We start from the raw sequence: 17,321 nt of genomic DNA, 5'->3' as shown, positions 1-17,321 counted from the left end.
GCTTCGGATTCTGTGGCTCCCTCTCTCTCTCTCTGCCCCTCTCCCACTTGCACTCTGTCTCTCTCTCTCTCTCAAAAATAAATAAACATAAAAAAAAAAGATTAAAAAAGAATAAAAGAGGCCAGTGAAACAGACACCTGCCGGCTGAGCCCAAGTGGCCTGAGCGACAGACCTGCCCAGAAGAGTCAGGAGTTCGCGGCGGAAGTCAGGTTCCCCCGGATTGCTCATCAAGGACTGTGTGCCCAGTTATGGCCAGGAGGTTTTCAAAATGACACATTATTTAAAAAAAAAAAAAAAAAAGCATACACGTAAGCACAATGCAGTTTCTTCCCCCCGATTTTTAGGTTAACTTGCAGGAATCCCGTTATGAGTGAAGACAAAGACCAAAATGTCAGAACAGATGGGTCATTTGCCAACCCGTTTGTGGAGTTTTCTCCCTGCTCGTTCCAAAGAATGTCGCTGCCTTCAGTTGTGTATGAGAACCTATAGACCAAACTGACCAAAAAACCCAGGGTATTTCTGCGTGCGATGGGTTCCGATCAGGATGGATTTGAATACGTAGCCCTGCTCCTTACTAGCCGGTTGAAGCGCCCGGCTCTGCTTCTCGTGAGCGATTCAAAAGGGGTAGATGTATGTTGCTGTTTCCGTTATTTACCACGTCTGTGCCTCAGGTTTCGAATCTGTACAATGGAGATTAAAACAGTTACTCATAATCCCGTAGGATTGTGGGAGGGGTACGTGAGACAGTGGACAGAAAGCACTCACAACAGCGCCTGGCACGTAACAGACTCCCCCTGTTGGTCTTGTCAGCACACTGCGTGGTTCTGGCCGCATAGGTCATGCCTGGGGGTTTTAAGGGAAAGGGATCAACCGGACCGTATTAATCACACTGAAAAGAAAACCCAGCTGTATCCTGTTTACGATATTCTTGAAGCTACTGACAGCGAATTGAACAAATTTGTGTACTGCGTGAAGCTGAATTATTGGAATGGCTGGGTCATCAAAGGTTGAAACTAAACACAATAAATACAGTCCGAGAGCTAGCGGAAAATATTGGTAATACCAAGTATGAATAAGAAATCGTACAGTCAAGAGAGATTGGTGGAGGAAAAAGAGTTGAACTGGGTGAACAGCACAGTGGATGGGGTAAATAGTAAGGTGGATGGGGGCCAAGGAACACGAGGGGCTGGATAGATCCATTTAAGAGAACTCTCCCTCCAAGCGTAGCCGGAAAGGATAAAGAGCTGGGAAAGAAAACGGTGAGAGATTTTGAGGCCAGAAGTGCCGTCAGAAGGAGAAATACAACAAAACAAGCAGAAGGAAGGGGATATCGGGCAAATGGTAGTGGTATTTTCTCCAGAATGAAGAAAAGAGAAGAGGTCAGATTGGTGTGGTTTATAGAACACCAAACCAGACTGATGAAGAAAATTCACATCGGACTACAATACAGGTCAGGACAGACCCAAAATTAAGGACATGAAAAACAACGAGGAAACTGGAAACATTTCCAGAAAGAAAGATAGTCAGACACCGGACAAAAGCAGAACTAACAGAGAAATCCTACGTGAATGGAAACCCAGTAACGTTACTGGAGAATCCTTAGTGACAAAAAGACACAATAATGGAAGGTTAACAGCAAACACTCACAAAGCACTTAAAACTCTGGATGACAATGAGAACACCAGCTGTCAGAATCAAAAATTCAAAAGATGTAAAAGCTGCCCAACACTTACTTTTTAAAACACCTTTTTAAAAAAAAATAATGATGGATTTACAGAAAGTTGCTCAGATGATACAAAGTGTATCAATTGTACGTGCAGGTTTTAATTTATGGAGGTGACTGAGTGCCAACATCGAGAGGTCAATGCCCTTGAAAGATTTTTATTACGTTTCCCACGATGGGGGCCTGCCACGCTGTGGGGGCCACATGGGGAGGCATTTGCTGTCTCTAAGAATCGGCTAGCCCTAGAAATGGCCACGGAGGCCATAAATGTCAGAGCATCACAAATATAGAAAAAAGGAAAATATAGTTAATACAGATATTGGCCCCACGATGAAGGGATGCCAAATGAAAAAACCCAGAATCTACGAACACAGAATAAGAGGGGTCCCCTATCTTCCATTCACTTCTCCCAGATGGTTGCATCGAACATAATCCTAGTACACTATAAAAAAAAAAAAAATCACCATTGGTACAATGCACGTGTATAGCTCTATGCCATTTTAGCGATGTGTAGATTTCGTAACCCACATCACGGTCAAGACCCAGAACTTTCCATCACCACCAAGATCTGCTTCGTGTTGCCACCTTACAGGTGTGCACAACCCCTCCCTCCGCTGTCACCGACCCCTGGCAACCAGTATTAATTATGGTTGTTCCAGAAAATAAAAAGGGCGAAAGTTGTGTACCACGCTTTATAAATTCGATCATAGCTTTGCTTCCAAAACGAGAAAAGGACAAAAAAAAACGTGGCCTAAGAATTGACGAGGAAGAAATACGACTGAGAAACTAATCAGAACGCTCAGCATATGGGCCAGAGACCAGAACCAGTTATAAAAATCTGTAGCATTTTTCCACACCCACAACAATCAATTGGAAAATATATTTGAAAATAAAACACCAAGAAAAATAGCCAACTCTACGCTATCTGGGAATTGTTTATATAATCTGTTTTCAGATGACCAAGGAAAAAATGTGAAATTTTAAGTAAGGACGCAAAAGAGCTGGGGTAAATTGTCTGACATCCAATGATGGCTTAACACAAAAATGATGTCGGGGCACCTGGGTGGCTCAGTCAGTTAAGCGTCCGATTTCGGCTCAGGTCTTGATGTCATGGTTCATGGGTTCGAGCCCCACATCAGGCTCTCTGCTGTCAGCGCAGAGCCCGCTTCAGATCCTCTGTCCCCCTTTCTCTTTGCCCCTCCCCCACTCATTCTCTCTCTCAAAAATAAACATTTAAAAGAAAAAAAAATGATGTTAACTTCCCCCATATATCAATGAATTTGAAGCAATTTCAGTCACTATTCTAGTTGGATGTTTCAAGGGGCTCAATAAACGTTTCCTGAATTTTTTCTGAATGCAAATTGTCTGAAATTTGTATGAGTGCTTAATGGTGTGCCAATTAACTAGTTCAACTTTGAAAAGAAAACGAAAGGCGGAATACTCAAAATACTACAAATCCATAATAATAAAAATCACATGGTTATTACTTATTTATTTGTTATTGGCTTCATAGGCTTGTGACCTCTGCAGTCACATAGGACCCCCACTTAAGTGGGCCCCATGCTTGCTTTCAGTGTGATTTGCTGTCACTGTCTCGAAATTCTTAATAATTTTTTTTTAATTTTTTTTAACGTTTATTTATTTTTGAGACAGAGAGAGACAGAGCATGAACGGGGGAGGGTCAGAGAGAGGGAGACACAGAATCCGAAACAGGCTCCAGGCTCCGAGCTGTCAGCACAGAGCCCGACGCGGGGCTCGAACTCACGGACCGTGAGATCGTGACCTGAGCTGAAGTCGACTGCTTAACCGACTGAGCCACCCAGGCGCCCCTCGAAATTCTTAATAATTTTTAAACAAGAACCCTGCACTTCGTTTTGCATTAGCCTTGCCAACCATGTGGCCCGTCTCAACAGGAACAAACATGTTTCAAAGACCAGGACAGAAAGTACGGGCTCCAAAGAATGGATTTCTGTCCGGCAAAGGACACCAGGGATAAGGAACTGACAGATAACTGAAACTAAATGCCTTCAATGACTCAGGTAGACGAGGACCGATATAGAGAATAACCAGGAACTCTTGCAAAGCAAAGAGCGAATCCGTTAAAAACGGGCAAAGGGTTGCAAGCGGAAAACAGAAGAGAAAACTTAAATGGCCAGCTGATCAACAAAAACATCCCAACTGATTTGCAATCAGAGAAATGAAAGGTGCAACAATCGGTTGGCGTTTTATGTCCATTAATTGCCAAAAATGAGAAAGCTGGAGCAGGCAACGAGGCAGAAATCAGCATCCACCCGGAGGGTGTCCTGGGGCAGTCGCTCTGGAGCACAGGCTGGTGGGAATTACCAGTATGGGTTTACCTTATGACCCAGCAACCCCGCTCACAGGTGCGTGTATGTGAGCTAAAGCCTCACGTGGGTCGGTATGGGGACACTCTGGGTGCTTCTGTGGGTCGGAGGCCGTCTGTGTCCATCACCCAGGGAACAGCTAAGCGTGAGATGTTGATGAATTATTACGGGTGGTGAGAAGGTCTGGACTCGGTGAGCGCAGGAACGCCATAAGGATAACAAGAAACACCTCAAACGTAGCGCAGCACGACCCGTGTAGAAACAGATCTGAAGCATAAAGTCACGTATATAAATTATAAATACATTTGCACAAAATGAGGACACCTACGAATAAAAGCACAGACATCAAGCGTACGGGGGTAGGGGTAACAGGGAAGGGAGAGAGGGAAAAAATGAAAGGCAATGGATTATTTAAAATGAAGGACACGAGGACCCACAAGGACGTATATGAACATAAACGAATAAAAGAAGCACTTTGCGGGACCAGGGTGAAGAGTGTCATTAACTGTGCAGCTGATGACTGCACCGTTCTGCTCTTGAGGGTAAAAACAAACAAAATTAACTGTCTAAGGTCCCACAAAACTGGATAAAAAATTTTAAAGACTGAATATTGTCTCTTGGCTGTATGTGGGGGGGGGGGGGAGAAAGAAATCTACTGATTTTTAGCCATGTCTTTTTACTCCCTCAAAGCATGTATTATTTATTTATTTATTTTTATTTTTTAATTTTTAATGTTTATTTTTGAGAGAGAGAGAGACAGAGAGACAGAGCACGAGCCGGGGAGGGGGCAGAGAGAGAGGGAGACACGGAATCCGAAGCAGGCTCCGGGCTCCAAGCTGTCCGCACAGAGCCCGACGCGGGGCTCGAACTCACAAACCATGAGATCATGACCTGAGCTGGAGTCGGATGCCCAACCGACTGGGCCACCCAGGCTCCCCAAAGCATCTATTATTTAAAAGAATTCAAATTCTTAATTTTTTTTCAGCAGCAGACCGGGCAACCCACACGAGAACCTGTATCATTCTTCTCCCTTGGTGAAGATGCAGGCTCAAAGAGTGGCCTCTGAATTCATCTGTCTCTCTTCCCATCCCCCCACGCCCCCTCCACTCCCTCCCCACCCCCCCCACTCCCTCCCCACCCCCTCACTCCCCTCCCCACCCCCTGTCATCTCAGATTGATGGTTCTGGAAGGCGGAGCTGAGTGCCTGTAAATTCATTTGAAAGTGACACGAAGAAGCTAACCTTGCCTACTTCTTTTGCTTTGAAATTCAGTGTATGACTCGGTCGGGAAGCTTGGGAGCAATATTCTTAACGGAAACGTGGACAGGCTGGGATCGTACAGCGAGTGCCTCTCCGCCCGGGCTCCCTCAGGACGCTTCCAAGGACAGTACTGCAAGTTTCAGATCCTACAGGTGAGTGCGGGATCTGCCCTCGTGCTCTCCAAGGACAACTGAACTTCGTGACCGGGACCCCCAGACAGCTCCGTCGATTGCTTTTCTTAACAAAACATCCCCCAAATCTATTACGATGTTTCGCAAAAAGTTACACCTAAATCGCACCTGCATGTTCTGAGTGTGCGACACTATAGGAGGGCAGTTGTCCGCATTCCACACAGACCTTCAGATGTTCCTCCCGCCACATTGTACGGGGGCAAGACTTCTGGACGACCTTCATGAGGAATCCAAGGTCAAGCCCCAACCGATGTTTCTGGGCATCAACTCCTGACTCACCATCTGTTTGGGGAATACCAAAGGGAGGGGAGACTTCCCATTACCCATAATCCTGTCCCAGAAACAGAGCTCTGAGACATGTGTTTGAGATGGGCCCGGACTTCTGTGAACACATCAGTACATCAGTTGACTGAGGTCACAGGGCTCACTCCCTGCAAGGCATGTTAATTCTTCCGCTGCTGGAAAATAAAACCAGGGACAGCACAGCCTCTTATTCGATACAAAAATAGGCTTGATGATGTTGTACGACACTAGAAGAAAATACGTTACACGTTGGCTAAAAACAGTCATATAAAATAGCAGTAAGAAATCCACGCTTTCTGATATTAATGCTATAAAACGGTCTAGCGATGGTTGACCACTGGCCATCGAGAGATTCTCACCCACTTGTCCCCCGGAGGGCCGTGACAATGATTACTTGAGGGTTTAATCAGCGTGTATAAATGTCACGTCCTATTTTCGAAGCAGATTAATGGTTTTGATATCAGAGCCAAAGGCCAGGCCTATGCAATCATGTAAATTGCATGTTTAGAAGCAGCATGCCGGAAATTTTTATTTATAATTTGATCTTTCCTTCATTGGGACAGGCATTCTCATCATGGGCTTGATTTATGAATAAAACTTTATTTGATATGCTGTGTCCTGTTACAAAGAGATGGCAACGTGGCAATTCTGTTGAAAACCCTAAGGACCGTCGACCCCTAGGACAGTTTGCCCTGTGGGAGAGAGGTGAACGGGGGGGGCGGATTACCCCGCACTGGTGGCGGCTTTTAAACTAATCAGCTGCGTACTTTGATGTAAATACAAGTGTATCTGACCTTCTGTAGGTTTACTCGAACCACCCTGTAATGGGGAAGCCATCTCCAAAGATGTCAGCGCACGTCTTTCGATACCTGTCTCCCCCCTCGTCCTAATCTTAATTCTTGGGCAGCACAACAGCAGCCTTAGAAATGATCGTGTGCATGTGTCACGAGCACCAACACGAAAGAACGTTGTGGCTTCGTGTTTTTCAGGATGGAGCTGCATACAGCGTGGGAGTGTGTGTCCCTGATTCTTGCACCGAAGAGGACGTGACCGTGATGTCTCAGTTGGGTAGGTCCTAGTGAGACTGTTGTCTCCGCATAACGTTTGAAGACCCCCAACTCCTTGGAGCCGAGAAAGGCCCTTCTTTCAGGAACGAACTAACCTTTCGTCCTGATTAAGGCCAACAAACTGAGTGAGAATAATGGGGTTTTGGGGATTTGGCAACGGAGGTGTTGGAATAGGCAAGGGGTAGGTAGGAAGGAGGATGGAGGTAGGATTGAGAGAGAGAGAGACAGAGACAGAGCGTGAGTGGGGGAGGGGCAGAGAGAGAGGGGGAGACACAGAATCCGAAGCAGGCTCCAGGCTCTGAGCCATCAGCACGGAGCCCGACGCGGGGCTCGAACTCACAGACCGCGAGATCATGACCTGAGCCGAAGTCGGACGCTCCACCGACGGAGCCACCCAGGCGCCCCCTGCACAATAAAATTTTCAATTTCAACAATCTTCCCTCACCCACAGTGGCCTGGTTCGGCCTGAAGAAAGGAGGGGGGCGGTATCCGGTTCCATATTGTGAGTGTTCTCTGCTGTGGCCCACGTGTGGAAGTCTGGCAGCTGCCAAATCCAGAAGGCCATTCTGAACTGGGATCGTGTGACGCCAATGTGTTACGAGGGTTCAGGGCTGGGACCCCCGCGTTTTTTCCGAGTCGTCACCTCCCAGCTGTGTGATCCTGGGCAAATCGCTCCAACTCCCCGTGCCTCAATCCCTTCCTCTGCAGGGAGAGGGGTGGACAACGAAGTTCCGCGTGACTCCAGCTCCCCGTGGCCTTGCGGTCGCTTCTGACCTTCGCCTCGCAGAGTGAATACATTTGAGACCTCATGGACGCTGGGTTGATTTCCTCTCTTTCAGAATTTTCAAAGGAAGAGTTTTGAAGCCCAGAAGTTTAACTACTAGCATCTCTTGTATTTATTCTGGTTGTCCAAATGAGAACTAACACGGCACGTTAAAAGGAAGACACTATTTCTCTACCCGCAGGACACTTCGGACACCACATGCGTGGGTGCCCCCCTCACGTTGTACAGTTCTGACGCGAACTACCTGGAGGCCGTGCTGACCCCACAGGTCAAAGGCTCATTCCCACAAGACCGCCCCCCACTTCAGACACCAGTCCCAAGTAGTGGGTCCCGAGGTTGCCCACACTTCGGTCTGATGGAGCGGCCAGTCAGGGGTCCCCACCGTACCCTCCTCAGGTTTGCGAATTTGCTATCCTGGCTCACAGAACACAGAGAAACACTTTACTGTTACTTATTACTGGCTTGTTATAAAGGACAAAACTCGGGAACAGCCAAATGGAAGAGTTGCGCAGGGCACGGAATGTGGGAAGGGGCGTCGAGCTTCCCTGCCCTCTCAGGGTGCACCCCCATCCCGGCACCTCGTATTCCTCAGCCCAGAAGCTCTCTGAACCGCTTTGTTTAGGACTTTTATGGAGGTTCCATTACATAGGCACAATTTCTTTTTTAATATTTATCTTTGAGAGAGGGAGAGAGAGAGCGCGCACAAGTGGGGGAGGGGTGGAGAGAGAGGGGGACAGAGGATCCGAAGCGGGCTCCGTGCTGACAGCAGAGAGCCCCATGTGGGGCTCAAACTCACGAACTGTGAGATCATGACCCAAGCCACAGTCGGACGCTCAACCGACTGAGCCACCCAGGCGCCCCAACGGGTAGGCACAATTGATGAAATCACAGACCATTGGTGATTGACTCAATCCGGTTCCTCTCTCCCTCCAGAGGTGGGGGATGGGCTGAAGGCTCCAATCTTCTAGTCCCGACTGGTGCCCCCCAGAGTCATTTTATTAGGCATCAACTCAAGTCTGCTTGAAAGGGGCTTATTATGAATGAGAACAAACACTCCTCCTACCCGTGTCACTCAGGAAATTCCAAGGGCTTTATGAGCTCTGTGCCAGGAACCCGGGACGAAGACCAAATTTAGATTTCTTATTATATCACAACCTCACACACATATTTAAAATCTTTCAAGTGTCGATGTTGCAGTTAGTTTTCAATAAGCTTAAATTGTCCTCTGACTTTATGATCCCCCCTATAGCTTCAGGTACGGGGTCTGTCTACCCAGCCAAATATTTTATGTGCTGTTGAAAAGAAAGCCAATTGTTATAAATTAAATTTCAATTTCAATTCTTGCTGGATAGGCCACAAATAGCCTAGCAACAAAGATAAATGCGTGGAGTCGTTATTAAATTAGCAGTTCGAGTGAATAAATGGCTCGCTAAGTCTGAGTTAACATTCATTATTATTTAAGAGATTTATCAGCTAGCCTGGTTTTTCTGGCCAATGCTAAGCTCGTTAGCCAGAGTGGACATTAGAATCAAGTGGAAGGTTCCATGCTATTGTGGATACAAAGATATTCTGATGAGTGTCATTGAGGAACCGGAAAAAGGAAGGGTCCTGCTTAGGGAGGGCAGGGCTGACTGATAGGGTGGGTATATTAGGGAAGCTTTGTTCTCCAGCTTCTGCACAGAGAAGTGGGAGCTTCTTTGCCTAGGAGAAAAGGTCTCCATCCGGAAAGGATTTGTCAGCTCTTCCCCAAAGCTTTTTTTTTTTTTTTTAACCCTTTTGAAAAAAATGTTTATATTTATTTTTTGAGAGAGCCTGAGCAGGGGAGGGGCAGAGACAGAGGGAGCTAGAATCCTGGGAGCAGGCTTCTCGCAAAGCCCGACGTGGGGCTCGAACGCACGAATCGAGAGATCAAGACTTGAGCCGAAGTCGGGCGCTCAACCGGCTGAGCCACCCAGGTGCCCCGGCTGTTCCCCAAAGATTTTTGATGGAGTTGCCAGTATTTCCTCTACAGATGTGGGGGCAGACAGCTCGGCAATAGCGGGCAGAAGCTGTTTGTGCAAGGACTTAACACGTGGCGACCGTAGCAGACAAGCCAGGAAGAAAAGAGCACAAGATTGCAGACAGAGGGGAAAAGATTCTGGGCAGGTCAGGGTGTGTTACCGAGTAATACTCCACTGTATATATATATATATATATATATATATATATATATATATATATACCATATCTTCTTTATCCATTTATCCATCGATGGACATTTGGGCTCTTTCCAGAATTTGGCTATTGTCGATCGTGCTGCTATAAACATGGGGTGCACGTGCCCCTTCGAAACAGCACACCTGTATCCCGTGGATCAATGCCTAGTCGTGCAATTGCTGGGTAGTTCTCTATTTTCAATTTTTGGAGGAGCCTTTTCCAGAGTGGCTGCACCAGCTTGCCTTCCCACCCACAATGGAACAGTAAACGTCAGGCAAATCTGACTGGAGTTTAATGGAGAGGCAAATAATTACCTGGTCACAGGGACAGCACAGAGCTGAGAAAGAAGGGGCTTGGGTCAAGGAAGGGTCTGTTAATGCTGAGGTAGCCAATTTCACCCAGACTCAACTATGAAGAATTTCCCTTCTTTTTTTTTTTTTTTAACATCTATTTATTCTTGAGAGAGAGCGTGAGCAGCGGAGGGGCAGAGAGAGAGAGAGAGAGAGAGAATTCGAAGCAGGCTTCAGGCTCCGAGCCATCAGCACAGAGCCCAACACGGGGCTCGAACTTAACCGACCGTGAGATCATGATCTGAGCTGAAGTCGGACGCCCAACTGACTGAGCCACCCAGGCGCCCCATGAAGAATTTCCATTCTTAGGAACTCACTCTCAGTCTGCCTCCTGTCCTTATGGAAATTTCATGACATCGTATGGTGGCCACAGCGTCTCTCCTGGCAGTGGCCGAAAGCAGTGAGAACTGGGCTGTTCACAGTCAATGTGGAACCATCCCTTATATCCGTCCTCTTTCTTATGTTCTGTTAGGCTAATTTCATCTCCCCTTGCCTATTACAATTAGGATTATGAGGCCTCCACGGAACCAGGGGCCTGGCACTTCAAAGACTGACTTCTTCCCCCTCCCCCCACGATCTCGCGGGAAGTCCCAGAGCCCTGATTGAGCAAATGGAGCTATTTTAATGAATAACTCCCTGAACTACCCACAGAAGCACCTCGGAAGGACTGAGGATCACAAGGAATCCAAAACATTTCACAGGATACCATTTTGTGTCCTCGGTTCAATGCAGAAAATATGTCCTGAGGACTCTTACATCTGGCCTCTGTGTGCCATCGCGTGCGTGTGCCGAGGGGGGAGAATCAAAAGAATTGGGAGTTCTCATTTTGAGAACCCTATAATTTAGTTAGTTAGGGGAGTGTGCATGCCCGACGTGAACCCCTGTCAGGAAATACACGCTGGAGGTCATGCCAACTGCTAGGGACAGGTAGCCGTGCAGAGGAACTTTGGGGGGGCCCGCAGGGTTGAGGGGGAAAGAGCCACCTGGGATAGGGTGAAGGGGGACGTTTGTAGCGTGGGCTTGAGCTGCCTGTGTCAGTGAAGGGGGTGCTGATGGTTATGTGGCGAGACATTGGTGGGAAACAGATCAAACAAAGGTTCCCTATTCCCCTGTAGAGGCCTAGAATCTGACACAGTGTAGACCCTTCTGCACAGGCTGCCGATTGGTTTAATCAACTGGCAGGATTTAGCACGGGGAGTGGGGATTCTCCTCAGTGCTGCTAGGACCGAGGACACTGACTCTGGTCACTTGGTGAGGGAGGACGAGCCCAGGAACCCAACTGTCCGCAGGCAGCCCCCCATTCGAGAGTCTTGGCCTGGTCCCCCCACCGAGTGCTATCTCATCAAGGGCAGCGATCTCGCGAGTCTCTGTGAGAGCTGGCTGGGGCCGCCTTGACAAATACCACAGGCTCCGGGGCTCAACAACGAAATTTCTTTCTCATGGTTCTGGCGACTGGAAGTCCAGCATCAAGGCGTCAGGAGGGCCGGTTTCTTCTGAGGGCTCTTTCCTGGGCTTGCAGACGGCCACCTTCTCGCTCACTGTGGGCTCACCTACGTGTGTCCAAACTTCCTTTCATTTAAGGAAAGGATGAGATAGTGTGATGGCTCTGTTTTCATTTAATCACCTCTCCCTAAAGGCCCTGCCTCTAAATATCGTCACATTCTGAGGTCCTGGCTTCACTATATGAATTTAGAGGGGACACGGTTGTCTCTAGGGGTCTCTTTTCAGAGCCCTTTGAACTTGATTTTGGGACCTCCGGGGCTCAATTCTTTTCTACTCATTCTCTTCCTCTCCTGCCCCTGAGGCTTTCCTGTGATCACCTGCAAAGAGGGTGGGCACCTTGGAGGAGGGGAGTGGTAGCTGCAGTGTAGCCCTTAGACCTAGGTAAGAAGGACCCTGTCCTCTGCGCCCTGCTTTAGAGACCAGGCCTCCGGCTGGGCCTCCTCGTGGGATGTCTGTAGGGTCATGGGACATGCCCACCTTCCCCTTCTCTTCCAGTCACGTTGAGTGTCTAGAATTCCCTGCCCCTCTGGCTCCCGGCCCCCCTCCAAGGGGGGGGGATGGGGGAGGGCTAGGGAGGTGGAGCTTAGGTTATCCACACCCACAGCTAAGGCACTTGGTGGTGTAGGAACAGGGAAGAGGTGGGGGGAGAGAAAAGTGTTGGAGGTAGACGGGACATGAGATTCCACTGTGTCCAACCCACCCTTCCTCATTACCCAGAGGAGGAAATGAGACCCAGAGAGGTGAAGTAACTTGCCCAGGGTCCCACAGCAAGCTGGCTCAAACCCAAGCCTCCTGCATGCAAATCTAGCCAATACGTGGTGCTACAATGGGGTGGCAGGAGGACGCAGAAAGGCCACACTCTTCAGGTTCACGCCGACCCGAGTGAGATTGTCCCTGCCCCTTAGCAGCAACACAGAGACAACCAACATTTACTGAACGCTTACCCTTCCAGGAACTTGCTGAGTGCTTCCTAGTTAGTGCTGCACCCCTCGCAACAACCCTATGAGGGGCGATTGTTTTCATTTTACCAAGGGGGAAACCGAGGCACGGAACCGCGAAGTAACGTGTCCACGGTCATAGAGTAAAGGGTAGATGCGGGCTCTCAATGCAGAGTCTGCATTCTTTAATTTTTTTTTTTTTACGTTTATTTATTTTTGAGACAGAGAGAGACAGAGCATGAACGGGGGAGGGGCAGAGAGAGAGGGAGACACAGAATCGGAAACAGGCTCCAGGCTCTGAGCCATCAGCCCAGAGCCTGACGCGGGGCTGGAACTCACGGACCGCGAGATGGTGACCTGGCTGAAGTCGGACGCTTAACCGACGGAGCCACCCAGGCGCCCCCAGAACCTGCATTCTTAGCCACCATGCTTAGGTTCGTGAACTTATCCAAGGAGAATTTTCCTTCTCTGTAAAATAAGATAAATAATGGGCGCCTGGGTGGCTCAGTCGTTAAAAGCATCTGACTTTGGCTCAGGTTCGTGAGTTGGGAGTCCCGCGTCAGGGGAACCCTGTCTGTCTGTCTCTCTCTCTCTGTCCAGGACACCCTCTCTCTCTCTCTCAAAAAAAAAAAAAAAAGAAATGATGGATTAGAGACAGTGATCAAAACACGTCTCATACCTAATGGGTGCTTAATATCTATATTTTTATTTTTTGTTATTTATAATTGGCATTGCTATTTAATTAAACTACACTGTGTCCCCCCTCCTTTGCTGATGTTTTGGAACATCTGTGGGTCTCAAAGTGTGTGCCCTGATTACTAGGTAGCCTGAGCACCTGATTTCTTGTTAGAAATGCAAATTCTCAGGTCCCACCCCAGACCTGCTGCATCGGCCCGGCTGGGAGGGGAGGGGAGGCAGGCAGTGGTCTATTGAGCAGGCCCTCCGGGTAATCCCGGGACACACTGAAGTCTGAGACCCCTGCCCTCCTCTTACCACTAATGTCCCCACAAACTACGGGGATACCTACAATCAGTGACTGATTGTGTGTGCCCCGAGTTGGTGCTTCTGTGTTTCACTTTTATTTATTTATTTACTATCTTTTAATGTTTATTTTTGAGAAAGAGAGACAGAGCGTGAGCAAGGGAGGGGGCAGAGAGAGAGAGGGAGACACAGAATCGGAAGCAGGCTCCAGGCTCCGAGCGGTCAGCACAGACCCCGACGTGGGGCTCGAACCCACCAACCGCGGGATCGTGACCTGAGCCGAAGTTGGAAGCTTAACCGACTGAGCCCCCCAGGCGCCCCCTTTAGATACAGCGCCTTTCTCCAGCCTGCGGGCTTTCATTGTATTTTTTTCATCTCATATTGCATTTATGTCTCTTGCGGGAGCCTGTTTACGAACAGATTTAAGCAGATTTAATGGTGCCTTTTAGGATTGTCATTCCCAGGGCTGTGCTAGGAGGGACCGCGGGAGTCTGGGCGGGCTAAGCGTTCCAGAGACTACGGTCCACTTCGCGCTGGGCTGAGTTCTTCCTTCTGTGAGTCTCAGCATCTTCGTGCCCTATTTTCCCCATCTGTAAATCAGATATAGGAAAGCCAGCTGCCCTTTTTCATATCAAAGTTTTATTTTGAAACAATAGGTATGAAAGCTCTTGGAAAAGTATATTTGTTGCAGAGTAAAGTATCATTAATACAATCTCTTTTTTTTTCTTTCCCTCGGTAGATATTTTCAGATTCAGAAATACTTCGTTTTTGGCCCCTTCTCTCTCTCTCTTTGCAATCAATTCTTCCTCCTCATCCGGCACGGGCGCGGCTAGATGTGCTACTGGAACGTTCCCCCTCGACACCTTTGTGGCCGTGTGTCTGTGAGTATGGGCATCTGAGGTACCTGGTCGGGATGTATACGTCGGGACCGTGTAATCGATTTCCACTCACCACCTACGCGTGGCCATTTCATTTTCATTCTTGAATGATGCCTGGCCAGTGTTCCCTGAACGATCACCACGTACCTTACACAAGAAAATTCAGCAGTGGTCGAGAGGAAGGCTGGCCACACCCAAATGTGATTGAGTTTCAGAGTCACGGAGAAATGTATCTTGATCCCAAATTGTCCTGTTCCTATCACGTGACCCCTGAAGATTAGTTTCTTTTATTTGAGGTGTGGCTTCTCCCTCAAACACCTTAGCCGTCCTGTCTGTTACTTTTTGTTTGCATCCTGCACACAAACTAACGGAAGTAGAATTGCCAGGGCGTAGCCGGCATCCTTGGTGAGGGGCTTTCCTGAAAACCTCACTTATTTAACTACCCCCCTCTGAGACGTCCGTGTCTATATCACCATCCTGTCCCCCGTATCACCGGCTACCTTTGTAAAAACGACTACCAATCTGATGGAGTCAATACACTGGTTTAATTTACCTTAAAACCTTGGTAACGAGGAGGTTTTTTTCCCCTGTCAAGTTTATCTGCTATTCATACTTCTCGCTCCTGTTTCCATGTATGTGGGTTAGCTGGGTTCTTACTGATTTTTTAAACTATCTTATATACATGAAAGATACGAGTTCGTAGTCCAATCAGCTGCAAGTATCCTCCTCAGGGTTTGGGTGTTTCTCTTTATGATTTTTTTTTTTTTTAGCAATTATAATAAGGAGTCGAGTGAAATCCATTAATCTTATACTTCATTAATCATTTCCTTCATTATCGATTCTTACGAAGCCACTCCCGCCCCTTTAAACTGTTCGATACTTGTCTGTATTTTTGTTGGGGGCTTGCGTGGTTGGTTTTTCGCTGGGCTGTTTTCTCTGCCTCTTACGGTGGCTTTGGTGCGACGTAAGGCTTGGTCACACGTGTCTTCCCCCTGCAGCTGCCTCACCTCGCTGGGCCTCCTCCTTCCCCTGGCTGGGACTGTCTATGTGGCAGCCAGGGGGCGGGGGCCCGACTACAGGGAGTCACCCTCACATCGGGCACGACCGGCCACCGACGGGAGCCTGCCTCTGAGAGAGACACAGAGGAGTGACCCAGGAAACAGAGCGGGTGGCCTGGCCCACCTCTCACTCTCAGGAACCCCGAGCAGAGGACAAAGTAGGCATTTTGATAACCTAAGAGCGCGCACTAGAGGTGGCTTAGAGGAGCCGTATTTGGAAAATAATTCCGACGGTGCTGGGGTCTGGGGAACGTCCAACAGCGTCTAAATGCCAGTGTGGAGGTTGGGTCTCTGTTCTTCACAATTCCGTCTTTGTTTGCTGTCGGAGTGTTACGGCGAGTCGCTAAAAATGCTGCTTTCTTTCTTGGGTACAATGACCCAGTGTGTTTTGTGCTACCCCGTGACCAGGGCAGAGCAGGGCTTGGGTTTCGCTGCAGTCATCCTCTAAGAAACAATTCCATGACCACAGTGTCTATTTTCGGTGTCACAGCGACGCAGATGGCTCACAGAACCTTGCTGGCATCACTAAGGTAAAGGATTGACGTCCACATCGAAGCCAGGGGAGTAAGTGTGCAACACGTTAAAGCCTGGCTGAGCGTATCTGAGCCAGAACTAAATAACCCACTTAGTGAAGGGCGAGCTGGACGGCGCTTAGCAGTTGGTCACGTTGCGTTGTGTTGCAGCTAAAAATCAAAAGCATTATCTTCAATTCCCCCTGCCCATATGGCAAGGCAAAGACCACACACACACACACACACACACACCCTGAAACAAGGGCCGCATCGTCATGCAAACAGATTTAGCACATGGGGAATCGTTTCTGGCAGAGTCCCTGGACCTGCACACAATTGATCTTCCCTTACTCCAACTCGGGGGATAAAGATAAGACACCATATCAATGAATGGGCCAAAAGATTATGAATATGTGATCAAGCAGCTGCAGGGGATATGTCCACTGTGGAGGGCACGGCGATGATTTTATCAGATCTCTTTGGATCTTCGGGCAAAAATAAAAACCGCTGTAACATTACCACGAGCTCCCAGCAACAAGCTAGTGGTAACACTACCACGAGCTCCCAACAACACGAGCTCCCAAGCAGCTCCCAAGCAACAATTCTTTTCTTAATTTTTTTCATGTTTATTTATTTATTATGGGGGGGGGAGGGGCAGAGAGAGAGGGAAAGAGAGAATCCTAAGCAGACTCCACGCTGTCAGTGCAAAGCCTGACTTGGAGCTGGAACTCACGAACCGTGAGATCATGACCTGAGCCAAAACCAAGAGTTGGACGCTTAACCGACTGGGCCACCCAGCAGTCCCTGCTCTGTGATTTCTACCGATGGGCCCTTGTTTTGCCCTCCTGCTTACTCTCTTGTTTCATCAGATACTGGGGACAGTTATGATGGCTTCTCCTGTCATAGTCTCAGAGCCCCTCAGTCACTCCTCATGTGACATTGTGCAAGAACTTGGCTCCCCAGCTGCCATGTAGAGAAGGTTCCACGAGCGTGGAACATGCTTAGCGACCTCCGCTCAATCCTGCCTGGGTTTCTAACTCTGCCCTTGGTGGGGTTGTTTGACCCCTAAGAACCTCAGGTTCCACATGGGTAAAACTGGGACATACAGTGGGATTTGTTGAAGGCATCAAATGAGGTAATGGAAACTTCCATCCTCCTGCTACGTTGCCTTTTTCCTCATTCGCTGCCCTTAAGCCAGAAGGAGGAAAGGATAGTGGCTTTAACTGCCCAAGA

General features: G+C 48.3%; 1 protein-coding gene across 1 annotated transcript in view; it reads left to right on the top strand.

Moving 5' to 3' along the window:
• LOC124517025 (O-acyltransferase like protein-like) overlaps window positions 1-17,321 on the top strand; it is a 63,302-nt gene that overhangs the window by 12,750 nt on the left and 33,231 nt on the right. Inside the window, exons 2-5 of the mRNA XM_047086213.1 lie at window positions 5,340-5,479; window positions 6,811-6,889; window positions 14,380-14,521; window positions 15,517-15,734. Coding sequence (XP_046942169.1) covers window positions 5,340-5,479; window positions 6,811-6,889; window positions 14,380-14,521; window positions 15,517-15,734 — 579 coding nt within the window. The remainder of the gene's footprint in view (window positions 1-5,339; window positions 5,480-6,810; window positions 6,890-14,379; window positions 14,522-15,516; window positions 15,735-17,321) is intronic.

This window comes from Lynx rufus, unplaced genomic scaffold, assembly GCF_022079265.1.
Source record: "Lynx rufus isolate CCGP_SWC_20201006 ecotype Redwood Valley unplaced genomic scaffold, mLynRuf1.p SCAF_20, whole genome shotgun sequence".
In the NCBI taxonomy this organism is placed as follows: domain Eukaryota; kingdom Metazoa; phylum Chordata; class Mammalia; order Carnivora; family Felidae; genus Lynx; species Lynx rufus.
The sequence above is the reverse complement of the archived record's forward strand: the minus strand, read 5'-3'. Positions and strand labels throughout refer to the sequence as shown.